At 44.1% G+C, this 16,921-nt stretch overlaps 1 protein-coding gene across 3 annotated transcripts in view; it reads right to left on the bottom strand.

The window, feature by feature from the left end:
* LOC143380794 (nephrocystin-1-like) overlaps positions 1–16,921 on the bottom strand; it is a 47,797-nt gene that overhangs the window by 14,935 nt on the left and 15,941 nt on the right. The window contains exons 7-15 of one of the 3 annotated variants that reach the window (XM_076834039.2): positions 16,442–16,533; positions 16,097–16,139; positions 15,078–15,162; positions 13,052–13,146; positions 11,161–11,289; positions 5,894–5,968; positions 4,115–4,225; positions 2,827–2,909; positions 640–716 (exon numbers count right to left, since the gene is read on the bottom strand). In XM_076834039.2, coding sequence (XP_076690154.2) covers positions 640–716; positions 2,827–2,909; positions 4,115–4,225; positions 5,894–5,968; positions 11,161–11,289; positions 13,052–13,146; positions 15,078–15,162; positions 16,097–16,139; positions 16,442–16,533 — 790 coding nt within the window. Of the gene's footprint in view, positions 1–554; positions 717–2,826; positions 2,910–4,114; positions 4,226–5,893; positions 5,969–11,160; positions 11,290–13,051; positions 13,147–15,077; positions 15,163–16,096; positions 16,140–16,441; positions 16,534–16,921 lie in introns of those variants that run through there. The other 2 variants (XM_076834040.2, XM_077105252.1) reach the window with 2 other exon arrangements.

Genomic DNA, 16,921 nt, shown 5'->3' with positions numbered 1-16,921 from the left:
CCGGCTTCACTCACTCTGTACCTGCCACAGCATCAGCTCAGCGTTCAGCGACAGAACTAACGCAGGGCCCCATTTCTCATGATTTTCAATATTATAGTCTTACATGTGCTGCCCAAATAATAATCACTTAGATAAAAATGACTAAGATCACATCACCAAATGGCACAGCTTAAAACATGTGAATCCAAGTAGAAACTGTCATGCTTACTGGAATATGGCTGCCTTCTCTGAAGCCTCTGCCATTTGTTTCATCTTTAAGGAAGAGGAGGTGCCACGGTTTGGATCTGAGGTGTTCCCCAAAGGCCCACAAATTAAAGGCTTGGTCACCAGCCTGTGGCACCGAGGGAGAAGGTGTGGGACCTATAAGAGATGGGGCCTTATGGGAGGAGGCTAGGACACTGGTCAGTTGAAGATACTGGACCCCAACCCTTCCTCTGAGTCCTGGCAACCATGAGATGAACAGGCCTCCTCTGCCATGTGCTCCCACCATGACGTCACAGGCTCAAAGAACCGGCCAAGCAATCATGGACGGAAACCCGTGAAGCAAAATAAACCTCTTTCTTCTGAAGTTGATTATCTCAGGTACGTTGTCACAGTGACGGAAAGCTGACTGACAGAAGGCAGCGCCCCACTGCGTACCTCTTCTGGACACTGAAGGGTCCACTTCAACACCTTTTTCATAAGGAGTGCCACCATTCAAGAAGAGCTCGTAAGTTCTGTGAAAGAATAACATACTATGATGGCTGCGCATGGCGGGCATTCCGTAGACACCCGAACCAGAAGTGAAACATTTTTAGCACAAATGTATTCATTCTATTTATGTCTCATTGATGAATGAGAATGACAGTGTCGACCCTTCCATGGGGTGTCATCTCAGCCAAGAGACTCTGTCCCAAGCTCAACCCAGGAAATGTATTTATATGAAAATGAGAAAGATTACTTTTTGTTATTAAGATGGGCCTGAGGCTGTAGCTCAGTGGTAGAGCACTTGCCTTGCACACGTGAGGCACTGGGTTCGGTCCTCAGCACCACATAAAAATAAACAAATAAAAATAAAGATGTTTTGACTTGAATGACTTGTTAATAGCAAGTAATTACTGTTTTTAAATGTGTTGAATCAATATTTGAAATTAAGCCATTATGAATTTATATGATTTTTAAAATAAAACAGTAATACAGATCGTTGTAAAATGTTGTAATGGGGGCTGGGGTTGTGGCTTGGAGGTAGAGCGCTTGCCTAGCATGCGTGAGGCACTGGGTTCGATCCTCAGCACCACATAAAATAAAAAATAAAGATATTGTGTTTACTTATAACTAAAAAATAAATATTTAAGAAAAATGTTGGAATGGCATAGACAGGACACGTAAAAAGTGAAAAATTCCTCTGTCCTTCCCCCTAGTTCAGTAAGTCTCCTGCCCTGTCACCCACCCTGTGACTCCCTGTGCCTCATAATACACATCAGAATGCTTCCCTATCGACTGAGCTCCACCTCCTAGGAAATAACTGGGACCTCACTTTGCCAAGGTGGAATTTTGGATGTTTCCTTATTTTTTTTTCTTCTAAGTATAAATGAAAATCCTGAACATATTTTTTAAAGAATCATAAGAAACTTGGGTTTCTGTATTAACTCCTGATAACAGGGCGCCCTCCTGCTCCGGCTAGGATGAGGCTAGAAACTAGGGTTCAGAACTTTCACGTCTGCCCAGTGGTAAGGAGGCTGTGCAGGGCATGTTATCCAAGTTAATCCTCACCAGGAGCTTGTGGGGTAGGAATTATTCCCCTAGATTAAAGGTGGGGGGAATTTGGATACTATGGCGCATACCTCCTGTTATACAGGCAGTGTGGGACCCAGCACCCTGAGTTTCTGTAATGACAAATTTAGGATCTTGATCCCCATCCTCCCTACTGCTTGTCCATCTGTAGCCCTCTGTGAATGTCTTGTTTATATCCTAGACTTAGATCTTTATTTTCCCCATTTAAATATTCATATGAGCTGGGTGAGGAGGCACATGCCTATGATCCCAGTGACTTGGGAGGCTGAGGCAGATAGATCACAAGTTCAAAGCCAGCCTCAGCAACTTAGTGAGGTCCTAAGCAACTCAGCGAGACTCTGTCTCAAAATAAAAAAATAAAAAGGGCTGGGGATGTAGCTCAGTGGTTAAGCACCCCTGGGTTCAATCACTGGAACCAATAAATAAATAAATAAATATTCAGATGATCTTTTACTTATTAATTTTCAAGGGCTCTTTTTACATTAGGGCTAACAACATTCCAACTTTGTGGTATGCATGATGATATTTGCTTCTAGCTTGCATTATGCTTTTAAAGTTAAAATTTGCTTACAGGAGGGCTGAGGCTGAGATAGAACACTTGCCTAGCAAGTGTGGGGCCCTGCGTTCAGTCCTCAGTACCACATAAAAATAAATAAATAAAGGTATTGTGTCCAACTACAACTAAAAAATAAATATTAAAAAAATTGCTATAATTTCAATGTCCTACACAGATTCGCAGAGGACCTGGGGACCCTGGACTTAGCTTTCGCACTGTTTTCATCATGATGGAATGTGCCAGTACTTCAGGGAACAGTCCCAGCAGACAGACAGTGCAAGCATATTCTAGAACACGTCCTATGTGTCCTTCTTCCTCTCTGGGTGAGAGTGCGTGTGTTGCTTTCATATTTTACTTTATACAACACTAAAATCAACATTAAAAGCCCTCGCCCCAAAAGCTGTTGACATGCCAACAGAACAAATCTGAGTTCCTTGATCCTAAAAAAAGAACTTCTACAAAATCACACAACTGCTAGGAATACACAGCGCACTTACTTTGCTGGTATTGGAACGCCACTGGCATCGAAGAGCCTGAGAAACACCCAGCCGCAACTTAACTCTCCTCTCTCACCCGTTGACTAGGAAATAAAACAAGTCTGAGAAACAACATCTGAACGAGTCAAATTATAAGCACATGCAAGCCCCTGAAAGGAACAAGGCCAGTATCCCCCCTTAGGGCTAAGCAGTTCTGCCCCAGAAAATAAAATGAAACGTGGTGGGTCCCACGGTAGAGCAGAGGTGGCACTTTAAGTGATGCTCACATTTTGTCAAAATTTCCCTTGAAAATCCCTGAAACTGATGATGTGCTAACAGGTGCCTCAGGAGCTGAGCACTTCCTGTGGCATCACCCAGAGGCACATGGGTGCTCCTGGATCAGCAAGCTCTGTCCCCCTGCAGTGGACTGTGGGGATTCAGCATGCAAAGGCCTTGACACCTGGAAGTCTGCCCCACTGTTCACTGCCAGAGGCCACTGGGCCTGGCTCCAGGCTGCTCCTCTCCTCGCTCTGACTCATCTGCGACTCCCCTGGGTGTACTTGTCCTAAAGAAACGCGGGATGATGCAGTACACAGGGTACCTGTGGTGGCTCTGGGCTACGAGGGGCCGGGTTCCTATACTGCATTCAGATGCTGCTAGGGGGTGGGAGATGGGGGGCTGCTAGCACAGCCACACCTCGGCTCCAGCAGTTCACATGACACCATGCTTCTGGTGTTCTCTGCACAGAACCGCCACTTGGCCAGGTTTCTCAATAAGAGTTGCTGACTGTAGGGCCAGGTGCACTGGGTCCTGGGGTTGGAGTGCCACGGTGCTTCTGATCACTTTCTGAAAACCCCTTCTGTTCTGAATTTCCGTTCTTTAGGAGCTCTGGCGTTCACTGGTGCTACAACATGTAAGCAGGTCCTGTTCATCTTAAATGCCACTGAGAAAGCAGCACTGCCTAAGAATCATGAGCACTGCCAGCTCTCTCTGCCAGAGATGAAAATCCCACCCAGGGAGACCCACACTCCGGCACTCATTTTTTTTTTTTCCTTGTATTGGGAACTGATCCCAGGGGTGCTTCACCACTGAGCCACATCCCCATCCCTTTTACTTTTTTATTTAGAGACAGGGTCTCACTAAGTTGCTTAGGTCCTCTCAAAGTTGCTGAGGCTGGCTTTGAACTTGCCATCTTCCTGCTCAGCCTCCTGAGTCGGTGAAATCACAGGCCTGCACCACGGCACCTGGCCTGCCAATTCCCTTTTAACTGGTATATTATAAAGTGACATTTATCTTGCGTCTGACATACATTGCGAATATAAGAAATTCCAAGTTCAAATAATATTCCCAGGTCTGGAGATGAAGAATTGGACCTGATAAAACAGTCGCCATGGAGCAAGCATGGCAAGATGCCAGTGACCTGGAACAATAAAGAAACGTGGGTTACTGACCACAGTGCACAGTGGGAAGGGGCGGTCTGCCCCGTCCAAACACAAGGCTTGTGCCTCTGCATTACCACAAAGGTCTCTTAAGGAAAGTTAAGAGCAGACGGACTGACCCATCCACACCACTGACTTGGTAAACACACTCAGCTCCCTTGTTGAGGGAAACATCTTTCTCTTCACTTACTTTTCTCCGAGCAGGGCTAACATACAACGTGTGCGGCACACCGCCCCCGAGGTGCTCGAGGCCCACCTGGCATATGTTATAAGGTTTTTATGCCAATCACTGTTCATTTTAAACAGAATTGAGTGGCTGGGCACACACGTCTGCTGGGCTTTCCTGATGCCTTCCTGGAACAGGCCCCCTCCCCTTGGGCTCCTCCTACCCCTCTCCGTACACAGCACATCCTCCCTTTCTTGCCTATAAAACCCTACCCAGTCTTTAAGGTCTAGTTTTCTTTTACAAAACCTCCTGAGGCTCAAGGGCTAGAATTAACTTCCCCCTCCTCTGTGTTTCCCAAAGCACTTGGAGCCCCATATCCTCACAGCCTGCCTGAGCCGGAGTAATCCATAGTGCCCGCCCCACAGGGCAACTCTAAGGATTGAATAAAGCGGGGACCCAAGGGCCTGTGCGTGGCTAGAGCATCCTAAGTAAAGAGCATTCTTATTATTTGCAGCTGTGTTTCTTCCCCACTGACATACAAGTAAACCCTCATGCACCTAGGAACAATGTGGGCACGTAACGGATGCCTCCATTCATTCAGGAAGGTGACAAGCACTTAGTTATTCCTCCCAAAGCTCACCTTTATATCCTGAGAAAGCATGACACACAGCTGTGCGTCACAGAACTGTAAAATGACAGGCCCAAAGATATGTGGTGTGTCTCCCTGGAGGCAGGGAGGTCAGGAGGTCAGGAGGCCACGCTCACTTTCAGGCATTGTGCTGTAGTCAAGCAAGGATGCCTGCAGCACCCAGAGAGCGGCGGGCCTCACTCACAGCCAGTGCCCTCTCGATGAACCCCCATTTGTGTTAAGATCTTTATTAGGAGAAGGGTAATTAGGGTGCAGTAATAAAGGGAGTTAGTTGTGGGAGGGAAGTAAACACTCAAGTAATGAAACCTGGGGGTGGAAGTAGGTGAACTACAGACAATTCGTATTATAAAAAGAACAGAGAGACATCTTGGATTCACTAGCATCCATCCCTACGAGCCTGACTCAGTGGTATAAACCTTAACCTCATTCCAGTTCTGACAGTCTGGAGTGTACTGGTTCTTTAGGCGTCACCTTTCATTCATCAGAGGAAAACACAACTGTCATTAGTGCAGTCGTAAGACTCCATTTCTGAAAAAACACTTCACTTCCTAAATTTTATCTTCTTGTCTGCATTTTTCATCAAATGGGCATTTCCTAAAATTGAAATCCAATGAATAGGATGATTCATTGGAATTATAACCTTGGTGGGTCAGAAACACAAATAATTTTAATCAAAGTCCTCCTAGAACAGTAAAGAATCTAAGGGTTCACATGAGGCTCCATGTGTTCTGTGCTAAATGTGACGCCTCCACAGCCTCGTCTCAGGTCTTAACTGCTGACCGCCCAGGAGGAAAGAAGGGTGTTTCCCGTTCTGCTACTCAGCAGATTTCTTACCTGGGGAGAAAAGGTCCAGGTTTTGGGCTTTTTGGGTTGCCACGTGGCCCTCACAGTGTGAATGTTGCTCAGGACCTGAAAGATTTTCCGATTTCAGATCAGGCTGTAGGAAGTTCTTTGAAACATCACCCTTCCGAGTCCCAGATAATTACCAGTGGCTATATTGGTCAGGGCAGAGGGAGAGGAAGGGGTTCCATTTTTTATTTCATGCAGTTCTGTAAGATCTGGGTTTCTTTCTACATCCAATATAGTATGCATCTAACTTTTCAAACAGTGAAAACAAGAGTCCCAATACTTCTTAATAAAACAATGAAGGAACTGATAAAATAGATTCAGATTTGTGCTCTTGTGACAGTAATAAACCATATCAAGTGAATACTCAATATCTGAGATATGCTTACTAGAAGAGGAAGTGACACTTCAGGTAGAAACTCAGAAGCCTACAGGATTAAAATAGAAGATCTAACCCTTGTGTCATCGGAGTCCCAGAGGAGAGGAGTTTAAAAGGTACTGTAGGAAATAATGGCTGAAAAATCCCCAATTTCAGCCAGACAGAAACCTACAGATTTAAGAAGCTGAGCAAATTCCAAACAGGGGAGACCCAAAAGGGTTTGTGCCAGGTACACCACACTTCTAAAGTAAACAGGAAAAAAAAAAAAACAAAAAAACCCACTGAAGGTAGCAAGAGAGAAAAACAGCCAGGTTAAGCCAGAGGAATGACTCAGATGGCAGTGAGTGTCTCGGCAGAAACCAGAGGCCAGGAAGAGGTAGCACCACGTTGTTTAAGTGGTAGACGAAAAGAACTGTCAACCCAGAGTCCCACATCTAATGGAAAGGTCCTTTAGGGAGGAGGGGAGACAGATACTCAGATAAAGCTAGTTTAAGAGAATCTGTCACCCTGAAAGGATGGTTAAAGGACACTCTCTGTACAGAAGGGACAACAATCTAAAGAAGGAATCTTGGAACATCGGGAAGGAGATCAATGGGAACAGTAAAGATCTGACTAAATACTACAAATTTTCTCAGTGGATGGTTGAAGCAAAAATTGTAAGACTGGGTGATGTGGTTTCAGTGTATGTACAGGAAATGTGCAAGCCAGTTGTGAGTGAATGAGGACAAAGAGAATTAGAGAGAGGGACAGTCTCTGCCTCTCTCTCCAACCAGAACACTGCCTGTGTGTTCAGCTGGGTGTGTAAAATGACACCAACAGCAAGCACCCAGGAAGCCACCCAGAGAGACCACTCAACACCACGTATAATTCAGAACGGAGTTCTAAGAAACGTCCAAGCCACACGCAAGAAGGAGGAAAGAGAACAGAGGACAACAGGGAGAGAGAACAAAGCCGGACTCCCTCCCAGCCCTAGAAAATAAAACAAAAAAAAAAAAAGCAGGCAACAGACCCAGAGGCTTGAGGCTCCCCCCAACGCTGCAGGTGTGGGTACTCCTGCCCTGTGAGGACTGTGGGTGCTGGGAGGGCATCCTGGAGTGGCGCTGCCCAGGCTTGACAACAGAGCTTTTCATTTGTAATAGGCTAGATTTGTTAAAGAAGCCTTCAAAAAGCAAATAATGCATTTTTCTAACTATTAAATATGATGTAAAACTTCTCAATTTCCAACTCTGATAAAAATTAATTTCATTAATGAACTTCTAGGATCTGGATATAAAATGAATCCCATATTTTCATGTTATTAAAGTGAAATTCTAGTTTTTGTTTCCTGTTCTCATGCGAGAACAGGAGAGTACAGCAGGTTCTCTCTTCTTGGTCACTGCTGACACCTCCTGGCGCGTTTGCAGTGGTGCTTTTGTGCACAGTAGCCCTCTGGTCACCCTTACTCCAAGTTCAGGTGGAAGAAAACCACCAGGGCAGCGCCACACCCAGTCCTCCCTACCTGTGTGCGTGTGACCACGGTCTATCCAGGAGTGGATGTCTGAGACCTACTGCCTGCTCCACACCGGCTCTCCCTCCACCCTCCACACTCAGCCCACCACCAATCCCGTTGGTTCCCGCCTCCTGCATCTCCCCCCATCTGATCTCCACCCAAGCTGTAATCGTCATCACTCTTTTGGTTGCACTTATTATGCTCCATGTGTTGTTCTCCGTGCTTTACTTATATTAACCCAGATTCCTTGCATTGATCCCAGGAGGTACAAGAGGAGGAGCCTGAGAGCAAGGTCAAGGTCCCATGTTGTGCAAATGCCAGCGTCAGGGGCAATCCTAAGCAAGCTGGGTCCAGATTTTGCTTCTTGAAGATGATGCCTGTTGTCCTCTGCCTGCCATGCTGTGCCATGGCCCTGCCCCCAGTGGTCCACTTGAGTCCCCTCTGGCTGCCCTCTAATCCATTCTTCGGAGAGGAGCCAGAGATCTTTCTAGAACATGAATCTTATCATGTTACCTCCTTCAGTGCCCTCTGCTGTTTTTAGGACAGACGCGCACTGCTCCTCACACTGTCTGCCTTCCAGACACTCACTGTCAGGATTCCACACTGACGGCCACCCTGCTCCCCCTGGAGTCCCCTCCCCAGAGGGCCTCTGCCTGCATGTCCACGGAGGCCTGGGGCTCCTCAGCTCAGGGGGTGAGGCCGTGAGGAGCTGTCCTGTGGCTCCCACCCACTCTGGGAACCCCTCTAACTAGGCTTTAGCTGACATCTACCAGACTGTTTCACTTCCACTTTGTGTTTAGTACAAAATATTTTCTAATTTCCCTTTGACTCATTGATTATTTAGAAATCTGTTCATTTCCAAGCATTTGAAGACTTTGCCCATGGATCTTTCTGTTACTGATATCTAGCTTAATCTCATGTGCTCAAAGGCCATACGGTACATGGCTCTCAACTCTTTTAGACTCGTTTGGGTTTACTTTCTGACCCAGGTCCGCCTGTGTAGACTGGTGGATATTCCACATGCACTCAGAATGTGCTTCTTACTGTTTAGAGGTGAAGTGCTGCTCAATACTGATTCTACCTAGTTTGTCAATAGGTTAATCAATTCCTAATATCCTTTCTCATCTTCTGTCTGCTTGTTCTATATTCCTGAGAGAACAGTAGTGAAGTTTCCAATTATAATGGTGGCTTTTCCCATTTCTTTTTTCAGTTCCATCAATTTTTAGGTCATGTGTTTTAAAGCTCTAACATGGGGTGACTGGGTATGTATCTACTTTGACCTTTTTTTTTTTTTTTTTAATGCACTGGGGGTTGAACCCAGGGCCTTGCAGATGCCAGACAAGTGCTCAACAACAGAGCCACATTCCCAGCCTGACATTAATATCTTGAATAGTGAACCCTCGTCCCTTTAACTTACCTTTTCTATTTAAGGTGGGCTTTTTGTATGGAGCATCTAAGTGGGTCTCTCACTGTAAATTCTGACTTACATTCCCCTACATGTTAGGTATATTTTTATATGCCTCTTGGTTTCTCATGTTTTCTTTTTTGAAGGGCCTGTTCAAGTTTTTGCTCATTTAAAAAACTGAGTTATATTTTTATTTCTTAGCATCCTTGACTTGTTCTTAATCTTAGACTAAAAAAAAAAAAATTCTACATTTCACTGTCAATGATAGTAATTTAGGTTTTTCTTGTTCTTTATAAATTTGAAGAAGTTCTCATCTGTTCCTAGTTTGTAGATAATTTTTTAAAACTCGTGAATGGACACTGGAATTTGTCAATGTTTTTTCTATGTTTATTGAGATGTTCACATGATTTTTTCTTGTCTACTAATATGATGAAATAACATCACAATTTCGCATGTCCAATGCTGGCTGCACAGGTATGTACATCTGAACATGGGGAGAAATTCCAGCTGGTTGTGACCTACTGTCCTTTCTATAAATTGCTAGATCCAACTTGAGAATGTTGTTTAGGATTTTAGTTTCTATATTCATGAAGGATACTGGTCTTATAATGTCATCATTTGGTGTCATGTTTTTCCTAGATTTAGGAAATACTTTAGGGAATGTTTTCTCCTTTTCTATTCTTTGGAAGAGTTTGCATAAGATGGGTATTATTTCTTCCTTAAATGTTTGCGGGAAGTCACTAGAGTGAAGCCATAAGGACTTGGAGTTTTCATTGTAGGAAGTTTTTTAATTGAAGTTGTATTTTCTTTAAAAGAGAAATTCAAATTTTCTATTTCTTCTTATGTCAGTTTCAGTAAATTATGGTTTTTTATAAAATTATCTATTTCATCAATGTTGTCAGATTTACTGGCATATAATTCCTTATAATATCCCTTATTGTCCTTAGTGTCTGCAGGATCAGTAACGATGTTTCTATTTCAATGGGAGATATTGATAATTTGTTTTCTTCCTTTTTTTTTTTTTTTTTGTACCAGGGATTGAACTCAACCACTGAGCTACATCCCCAGCCCTGTTTTTTGTTTTTTTTTTTTTTGTTTTTTTTTAAATTTAGAGACAGGGTCTCACTGTGTTGCCTAGTACCTCACTGTTGCTGAGGCTGGCTTTGAACTTACGATTCTCCTATCTCAGCCTCCAGAGCTGCTGGGATTACAGGTGTGCATGTGCCATCTCACCCAGCTTTCTTTCACTCTTTTTAAAGTATCTTGGTCAGTCTTTCTGGGCATCTTTCAATTTTATTAATCTCTTCATTCAAAGAATCAACCTTAATCTCCATTGATTTTCTCTTCTGTCCATCTGTTTTCTATTTCATTAATTTCTACTCTTTGTTATTTCCTCTTTTCTACAATCTTAGGTTTAACTCACTCTTCAATTTCTAGTCTCTTAAGTTCCCAGCTTAGATCACTGATTTTAAACCTTCCCTCTTTCTAGTATATGCAATTAAAGCTACGAATTTCTACCTAAGCACCACTTAAGCTACATCTCATGAAAGATATATTATTTTTTTAGAAGTCATTCAGACTATCATTTGGTATTAGGTAAAAAATGGTCTTTTAGGAATCACGGAAGAGCTGAGTAGAAAAGGATTCCAGGAGACCTCACGGGAGATGGCGATGCTCCATATCTTGACTGGGGAGCTAGATATACATTGCATTTTCAAAAATGCATTGCTCTATCCTTAGACCTGAACTGTACACAATACTAGAAGACAGGTACCAGTCCCTCTCATAAGTGAAGAAATCTAAGGCCCAGATGGGTTAACTGTGTGTGTACCAACATCAGACACATAGCAACTGAAGAGCCAGGGTTAACCCACTGCAGTACCACGTACTCACACACACAGTGCACTCCACATTTAATATGTGGTATCACAGAAGGGCTTCTCTGTCATCCTGTGTGAGATGGTTCAACCCGGTGAGCTTACCTTACTGCCATCAAACAGACAGAGGCGAACATGTCTGCTGAGCACCTGGATGCTCGTTCCTGGGAGAGGAATCATCTTACAACTCCACAGGGTGAGGATTAAAGAAACACGACTTGGCCTTGACTTAATCTGAAAGAAAAATACAAAAACCTATTAATAGTAGTACAAATCCATTTCCAAAGCATCATTTGTAAAATATAGCTTAAGAAGATATACATAGAATACAAAAAGGAAAACTTTCACATGGATATACATACACAGAGTTTCAATAGTCTGTTCAAAATCAAACCCAGTTATTTCAGGTAAATTTTGCATAAAGTTATATTTGAAATATTTGCATTTTTTCTTAATCACTTAAAAACTTCAATGAAAAGACTACTAGTACTAGCAGGTAAAATATATGACCTGACCCTCGAATCACTGTATTCCAGTCTCCAGGTCCATTCCCATACGATGTGTGAAATTGTAGACAGTTGCCCTGGCATGACAACCAAGACACCTGGCATTAATGTCACCCAGCTACCTCCTCTTTGGCTTCTTAGATGCTTTGACATAGAATGTAATGTTTGGTCTGATTGTTCAAATCTATTTCACAGATAAAGGTCAGATTGTGAATAAATAAACTCACATTCTGTATTTTTATTTTTAAAGAACAGCTTCAATTAGCTAAATTTTACATTCTGCTTTACGATCACAAGCCTTTTCATTTAAATAATTTATATTGTTGCAAAAGATAAGATAATTTCAATAATCTGTCACATTTTTATTTCAGTAATGAGAGCTGGGTTTTTAGTTCCTGGGCACAAGTTCATGACATTAACTGTGATCTGCTCAAGCACTGGTGCACCAAGCAGCCCCTCTCTGCCCACTTGCAATACAGCACCTCCTACTAAGGCGCCAGTTGATGCTCAGGGTGAGAGGAATAGGGGCACCAAGTTCTGCACCCCCACTTCCTACCACCCTGGCCACCACTGAAGGGTAAAGTCAAGGTAAACGGGAAGGGAATGACATACTCTAATGCAGTTTATATCTGTTACAGGCAGATATAAAGTAGAATTAAAGATCAAGAGCATATTCTACTTCAAATACTGGGATAGCAAAAATCTTTTATTCTTGGTGGTACCCAAAAAGTGTGATCATGAAGTTCTGCCGACTTCTTCATTCCCACTCAACTAAGATCATGTCACTCTTATTCCTCCTGATGGAGCTGGCAGCTTCCCACTGCAAGAGATCTGAGATGAGCCGCTTGCAGAGAGCAAAGTCTGCTCAGCTCTTGGTCTCAGTCCATGGTCGCTTGGCTCCACTGTTTTGGGGCCAGTGGCGAGGCAGGGAATCAGAGCGGGGAGCACATGGTGGCGTGATGTGTCACCTCGCAGCAGCCAGGAAGCAGATGGGAGAGAGGCAGGGGCTGGGGTCCCACAATCCCTTCATGGGTGTGGCCCAGCCATGTAACTTCCTCCCACTAGGCCCCAGCTCCAGGTCCTACCACCTCCCAATAGCCCTCAGGCTGGCAGCAAGCCTTGACCCACGGGCCGTGGGGCATCTATCCAAAGCACAGTGCTGGCCAACACTGACTGCGTTCTCATACTCTGCCAGGCTCTGCCAAAGCCTTCGTAAATTCTCACAACCACTCGATGTTAGAAGGACTGTCATCCCTGTTCCCAGATGAAGACACTGAGGTAAAGCATGATGAACAGGGAGACTCAGTATTACGTCCTTTGTGGCGATGGGAGGAGGGCGCAACCGCTAAGAGAAACCAGAGTCAGGGGACCAAGTCTAGGTGCTGCCTTGGCTATGTGAACACCACTGGTTTAAAACCACATGTCACTCATGTGCTGGCCCCAGGACAACGGCAGCCAGGCTGCAGCTTCTCTGCTGTCGCTGTACTCACGGTGCCTGTCTTCGCGTCCCACATCAGATCTCTGAAGGCCAGCTGTGACGCTGTGAGCTCAGGTTGTAGAAAGTAACTTGCTCGAAACTGATTCCCTGAAAAAACAGCTTTCCTTTATTTTCTTATGAAAAGAAGAATGAAATTCAAAACCAAAAGTCTTAAGACATTATGCTACAAATTTAGGAAACAGATATTTCCAAAATGCCAAGGGGCTTACTAGCAACTTGCTTTCCAAGACAGACGAACCAAGATAAAATCATGTTCAAATTTTAAGATAAAAACTGATAAAAGACTAACTTAAGATAGTTTTAAGGAAGATCTTAAAGAGTTTAGACCAACAACATGCTTCATGATGAAGATGATTTATTCAAATATTTCTATAAAATGCAGAAATCTGTAACATTTTTATATATTTTAGAAAAAATACATAACCATTAGTTTTGCTTCTTTTTAAATTTTTTTTAGTTGTTGATGTAACTTTATTTTTATTTATTTATATGTGGTGCTGAGGATCGAACCCGGTACCTCACACATGCTAGGCAAGTGCTCTGCCATTCAGCCCCAGCCCTGCTTCTTTCTTCACATACATGATTTTAGTTGTAGAGGCATACAATACCTTTATTTTATTTATTTACTCTTCCGTGGTGCTAAGGATCGGACCCAGTGCCTCACATGTGCTAGGCAAGTGGTCTACACTGAGCCCGGCCCCAGAACCTAGTTTTACTTCTTAACACAAAAGTGCAGGAATACATCCACAAAATGCACGAGGACCTTTTCAGCACTGAAGCCAGCGAGGGGTAGGTCTCGTATTTGGGAACTTATAGTGGCACTTCTGCTATCAAGACCACCCAATGCAAGTGAACTCCCCCTCCACTCTGCCAAAAGGTCCTACACAGCACCGGAGATGGGTATGACCTGTCAGGAACGGAGCAGCCTACCTGCCCCCACCTCTATCCTGCTTTGGTGAAGAATTTTCTACTAAAAGTCTTTGATGTGTTCTGATATAAATAAAGCAAGCGCGGGCTCCATTCTTTGTTAGGAGCTAGACCCATCTGGTCAGCTTTGCCCATCGATGCCCCTGCTCTGAAACTGCTTTCCTGTGTTCTGAGGTCATCTCGTGGTACTTTTTTTAGCTGTTACTTCCCAGCCAGCCCATCCCTTCGGAGGGAAGCCATTCCCTTGCCCACGCGGGATATGGGAGATACATAAGCATTTTTATACTCCTCTTCCATAGTTTATCATGAAGAACATTTATTATAAAATCACTTATTTGTTTAAGAAATAATTTGAGTCCCTGCCCTGTGCCATGGGTTGTTCTAGGAGCTGGAAATGGAGCCGAGAGTCCTTGTTGACCTACAGCTAAGTAAAGGAAACAGAGAAGTAGGCACATGAGACTAGTGCGTGTGCTCACGGGGGTGGGAGGGAAGCTGCGCTGCTAGAGCGGGCATTGCTGCCAAGGTAGAAGGGACCCTGAGATTACAGGATGGAAAGGGGCAGCTGTTTGGGGAGGTCCAGGAAGAACCTTCCCAGCAGAAGTAACCTTGAAGTAGCCCTTCCACCCACAGTTAATGGCTCAGGCACATAGGAGCCAGCCTGTCCCTCATGACTCCCCTCCAAAATGAGCTTCTAGACAAAAGTTGCCAAGTACCGGGAAATTCAGGGATGAACAGGAATCAGAAAGCCCACTGGAGACGCTCTAGGAGAGCCCTTGCTGTGAAGAGGAGGAGAGGAAGGGAGGCTTCCTCGCTGGGACGGGATGGGCTGGTGGCACTGTGGTACGCTGCTCACAGTGGTGGCAGGGGAAGGCAGGGCAGGCAGGCTAGAGAAAAGGAAAGGGGTGGCGATTAAAGAGACTAGGGAAGGGCTGGAGCCCACAACACAGGTAAACAGATGGGCCTCTCATAGAACTGGGGTCCTTGCTTATGCTCCAAAGAGAAGTGAAACTCCGCACCTTCCTCAACTTGTTTTAGCTACCAAAGAAACATTAGCCTCCAAGCATGGCTGCAGAGGCCGAGCGCCACCGTACCTTCCTCCAGCAGCTGGGAGAGCATGGAAGGCCTGAAGCCTGCGGGAATAGCCCCCATGCTGGTTAACACATCCACGGTGTTCATCTGCCGAGGAGAGGACAAACAAAAGTGATCCATCCATGATTCCTCACCTCCCCACTATGTCCCTTCAGCACCACAGCAAGCACAACCCAACGGGAAAACACCACGTGCACATGTCGGGAAAGTGCTGCAACGTGACCCGATTCCTGAGAGGACATGGCCATCACTGGATCTGCACTCTCACAAAGACTTGGGGCCCACACAGTGCCGGGTGCAGAGCTTTGTGTTTCTAGATCAGCTGCTTCAAGTACATTCTGTCTGTAATGCTCCTGCTCCAGCCCCACCCCATACTGCACTGCCACTCAGCAGATGATACCGCTACTGACGCCCGAGGAGCTGTCAGGTGCTTTGCGTAAGTGCACCCCCACCCACCCGCACCTCGAGCATCTCCTTGGGAGTTAGAAGAGCAGTAAAAGGTCAGGAAGATGCTAACTGAACCGTTCATGGTGATTACTCACAGGGTAGAGAATTTTCATTTTGTCATGTCATTTTTTTAAAATGATAGGATTACAGACAGTGTCTTACCTTTCTGGGTTTTTCAGACTTTTCAAATAATAACTAAAATCTAATTCCAGCCTTTGCCAAAATAATAAATAATCTGGATAGGATCAATGAGAAAGATTCCGAGCTCTGAAATCACACCACGAATGAGATGATCTACTCTTCTTGTACAGAAGCCCTAATGAGAAATGCTGGTGGCAGCTCAAGTTTGCTAAGGCAGAAAGAGAAGCCTTCTGCCCTGCGCCTTCCACAACTGAGCCTAGGTAGATCTAGGCAGTCTCGAAGAGTCTCCATCCTGGTTTGAATCTGAACTCAACCGGAACTATAGATAATAACACACTAAGACATCCCAAATGTCTTAGTGTTTGCTAATATTTGCTAAAAATATTATAAGACATCAATATAAGGTATTATTAATAAGACAGCAGATACCAACCTCTGAGATAGCTTTTTGAACAGCACTGCAGTGGGTATCAGTTCTGGGGAGATGAAAGAGCAGGTAAGTGCAGGCGCAGCCTCTGCCCGTCACCACATGAACCAGAGAACAAGTACAAACACTCAGTAGATTCTGAAGACCAAACAATCTCTAGGCGAGTTGAAGCTAGAACTAAATGCACTAAAAATAATACAAAACTAAAGTAGCCATGACCTTTAAGTCAACAATAATATGAAAAGCTCTCTAGGTATAAGTTGACTCCATTTCTAGAAAATCTTGCATTATTTTAATAGTAAAAATAAATAAAAAGTCGGCAGAAGCTGCTCGCTCTCCGGCGCTCTATACCTCTGATCAGCTCCGGCTTCACTCGTCGTCCCCCTGGCGTCCTCCTCACTGCCCTCTTCACTTGTCGCCTGCTCCTCTTCTTTATCACAGGGCTGGAAAAGTGTTGAAACAGGAAGTGCTTTCCAACTAACACAAAAACCAACCAATAAAAATGCTACGACTTTCAGAAACTTTCAGGCACAGAGGGGAATTTAGTATGTGACAGGGAAAAAAATTTCAACCCATGACTGATAACTTCACTATGTGAAACAATGACAAAGACTAAAGTAAACAGCAATTTCACCAAAATAAATCCCAGGTAGAATTTATTCAAATGAAAAAAATTAAAATAATTACCTTTGATAGGAGAAAATAAATGTGGGGTAAAGCCCTTTGCAATTGATACCAAAATAAAAAAAAAATCATAAATGGAAATGCTAGCAGATTTCACTAATAAAAAATACACGCAGCTGAAGGTCAATAAAGAAACCATTAACATCA

Source organism: Callospermophilus lateralis, chromosome 14, assembly GCF_048772815.1.
Source record: "Callospermophilus lateralis isolate mCalLat2 chromosome 14, mCalLat2.hap1, whole genome shotgun sequence".
NCBI classification, from domain to species: Eukaryota; Metazoa; Chordata; class Mammalia; order Rodentia; family Sciuridae; genus Callospermophilus; species Callospermophilus lateralis.
The sequence above is the reverse complement of the archived record's forward strand: the minus strand, read 5'-3'. Positions and strand labels throughout refer to the sequence as shown.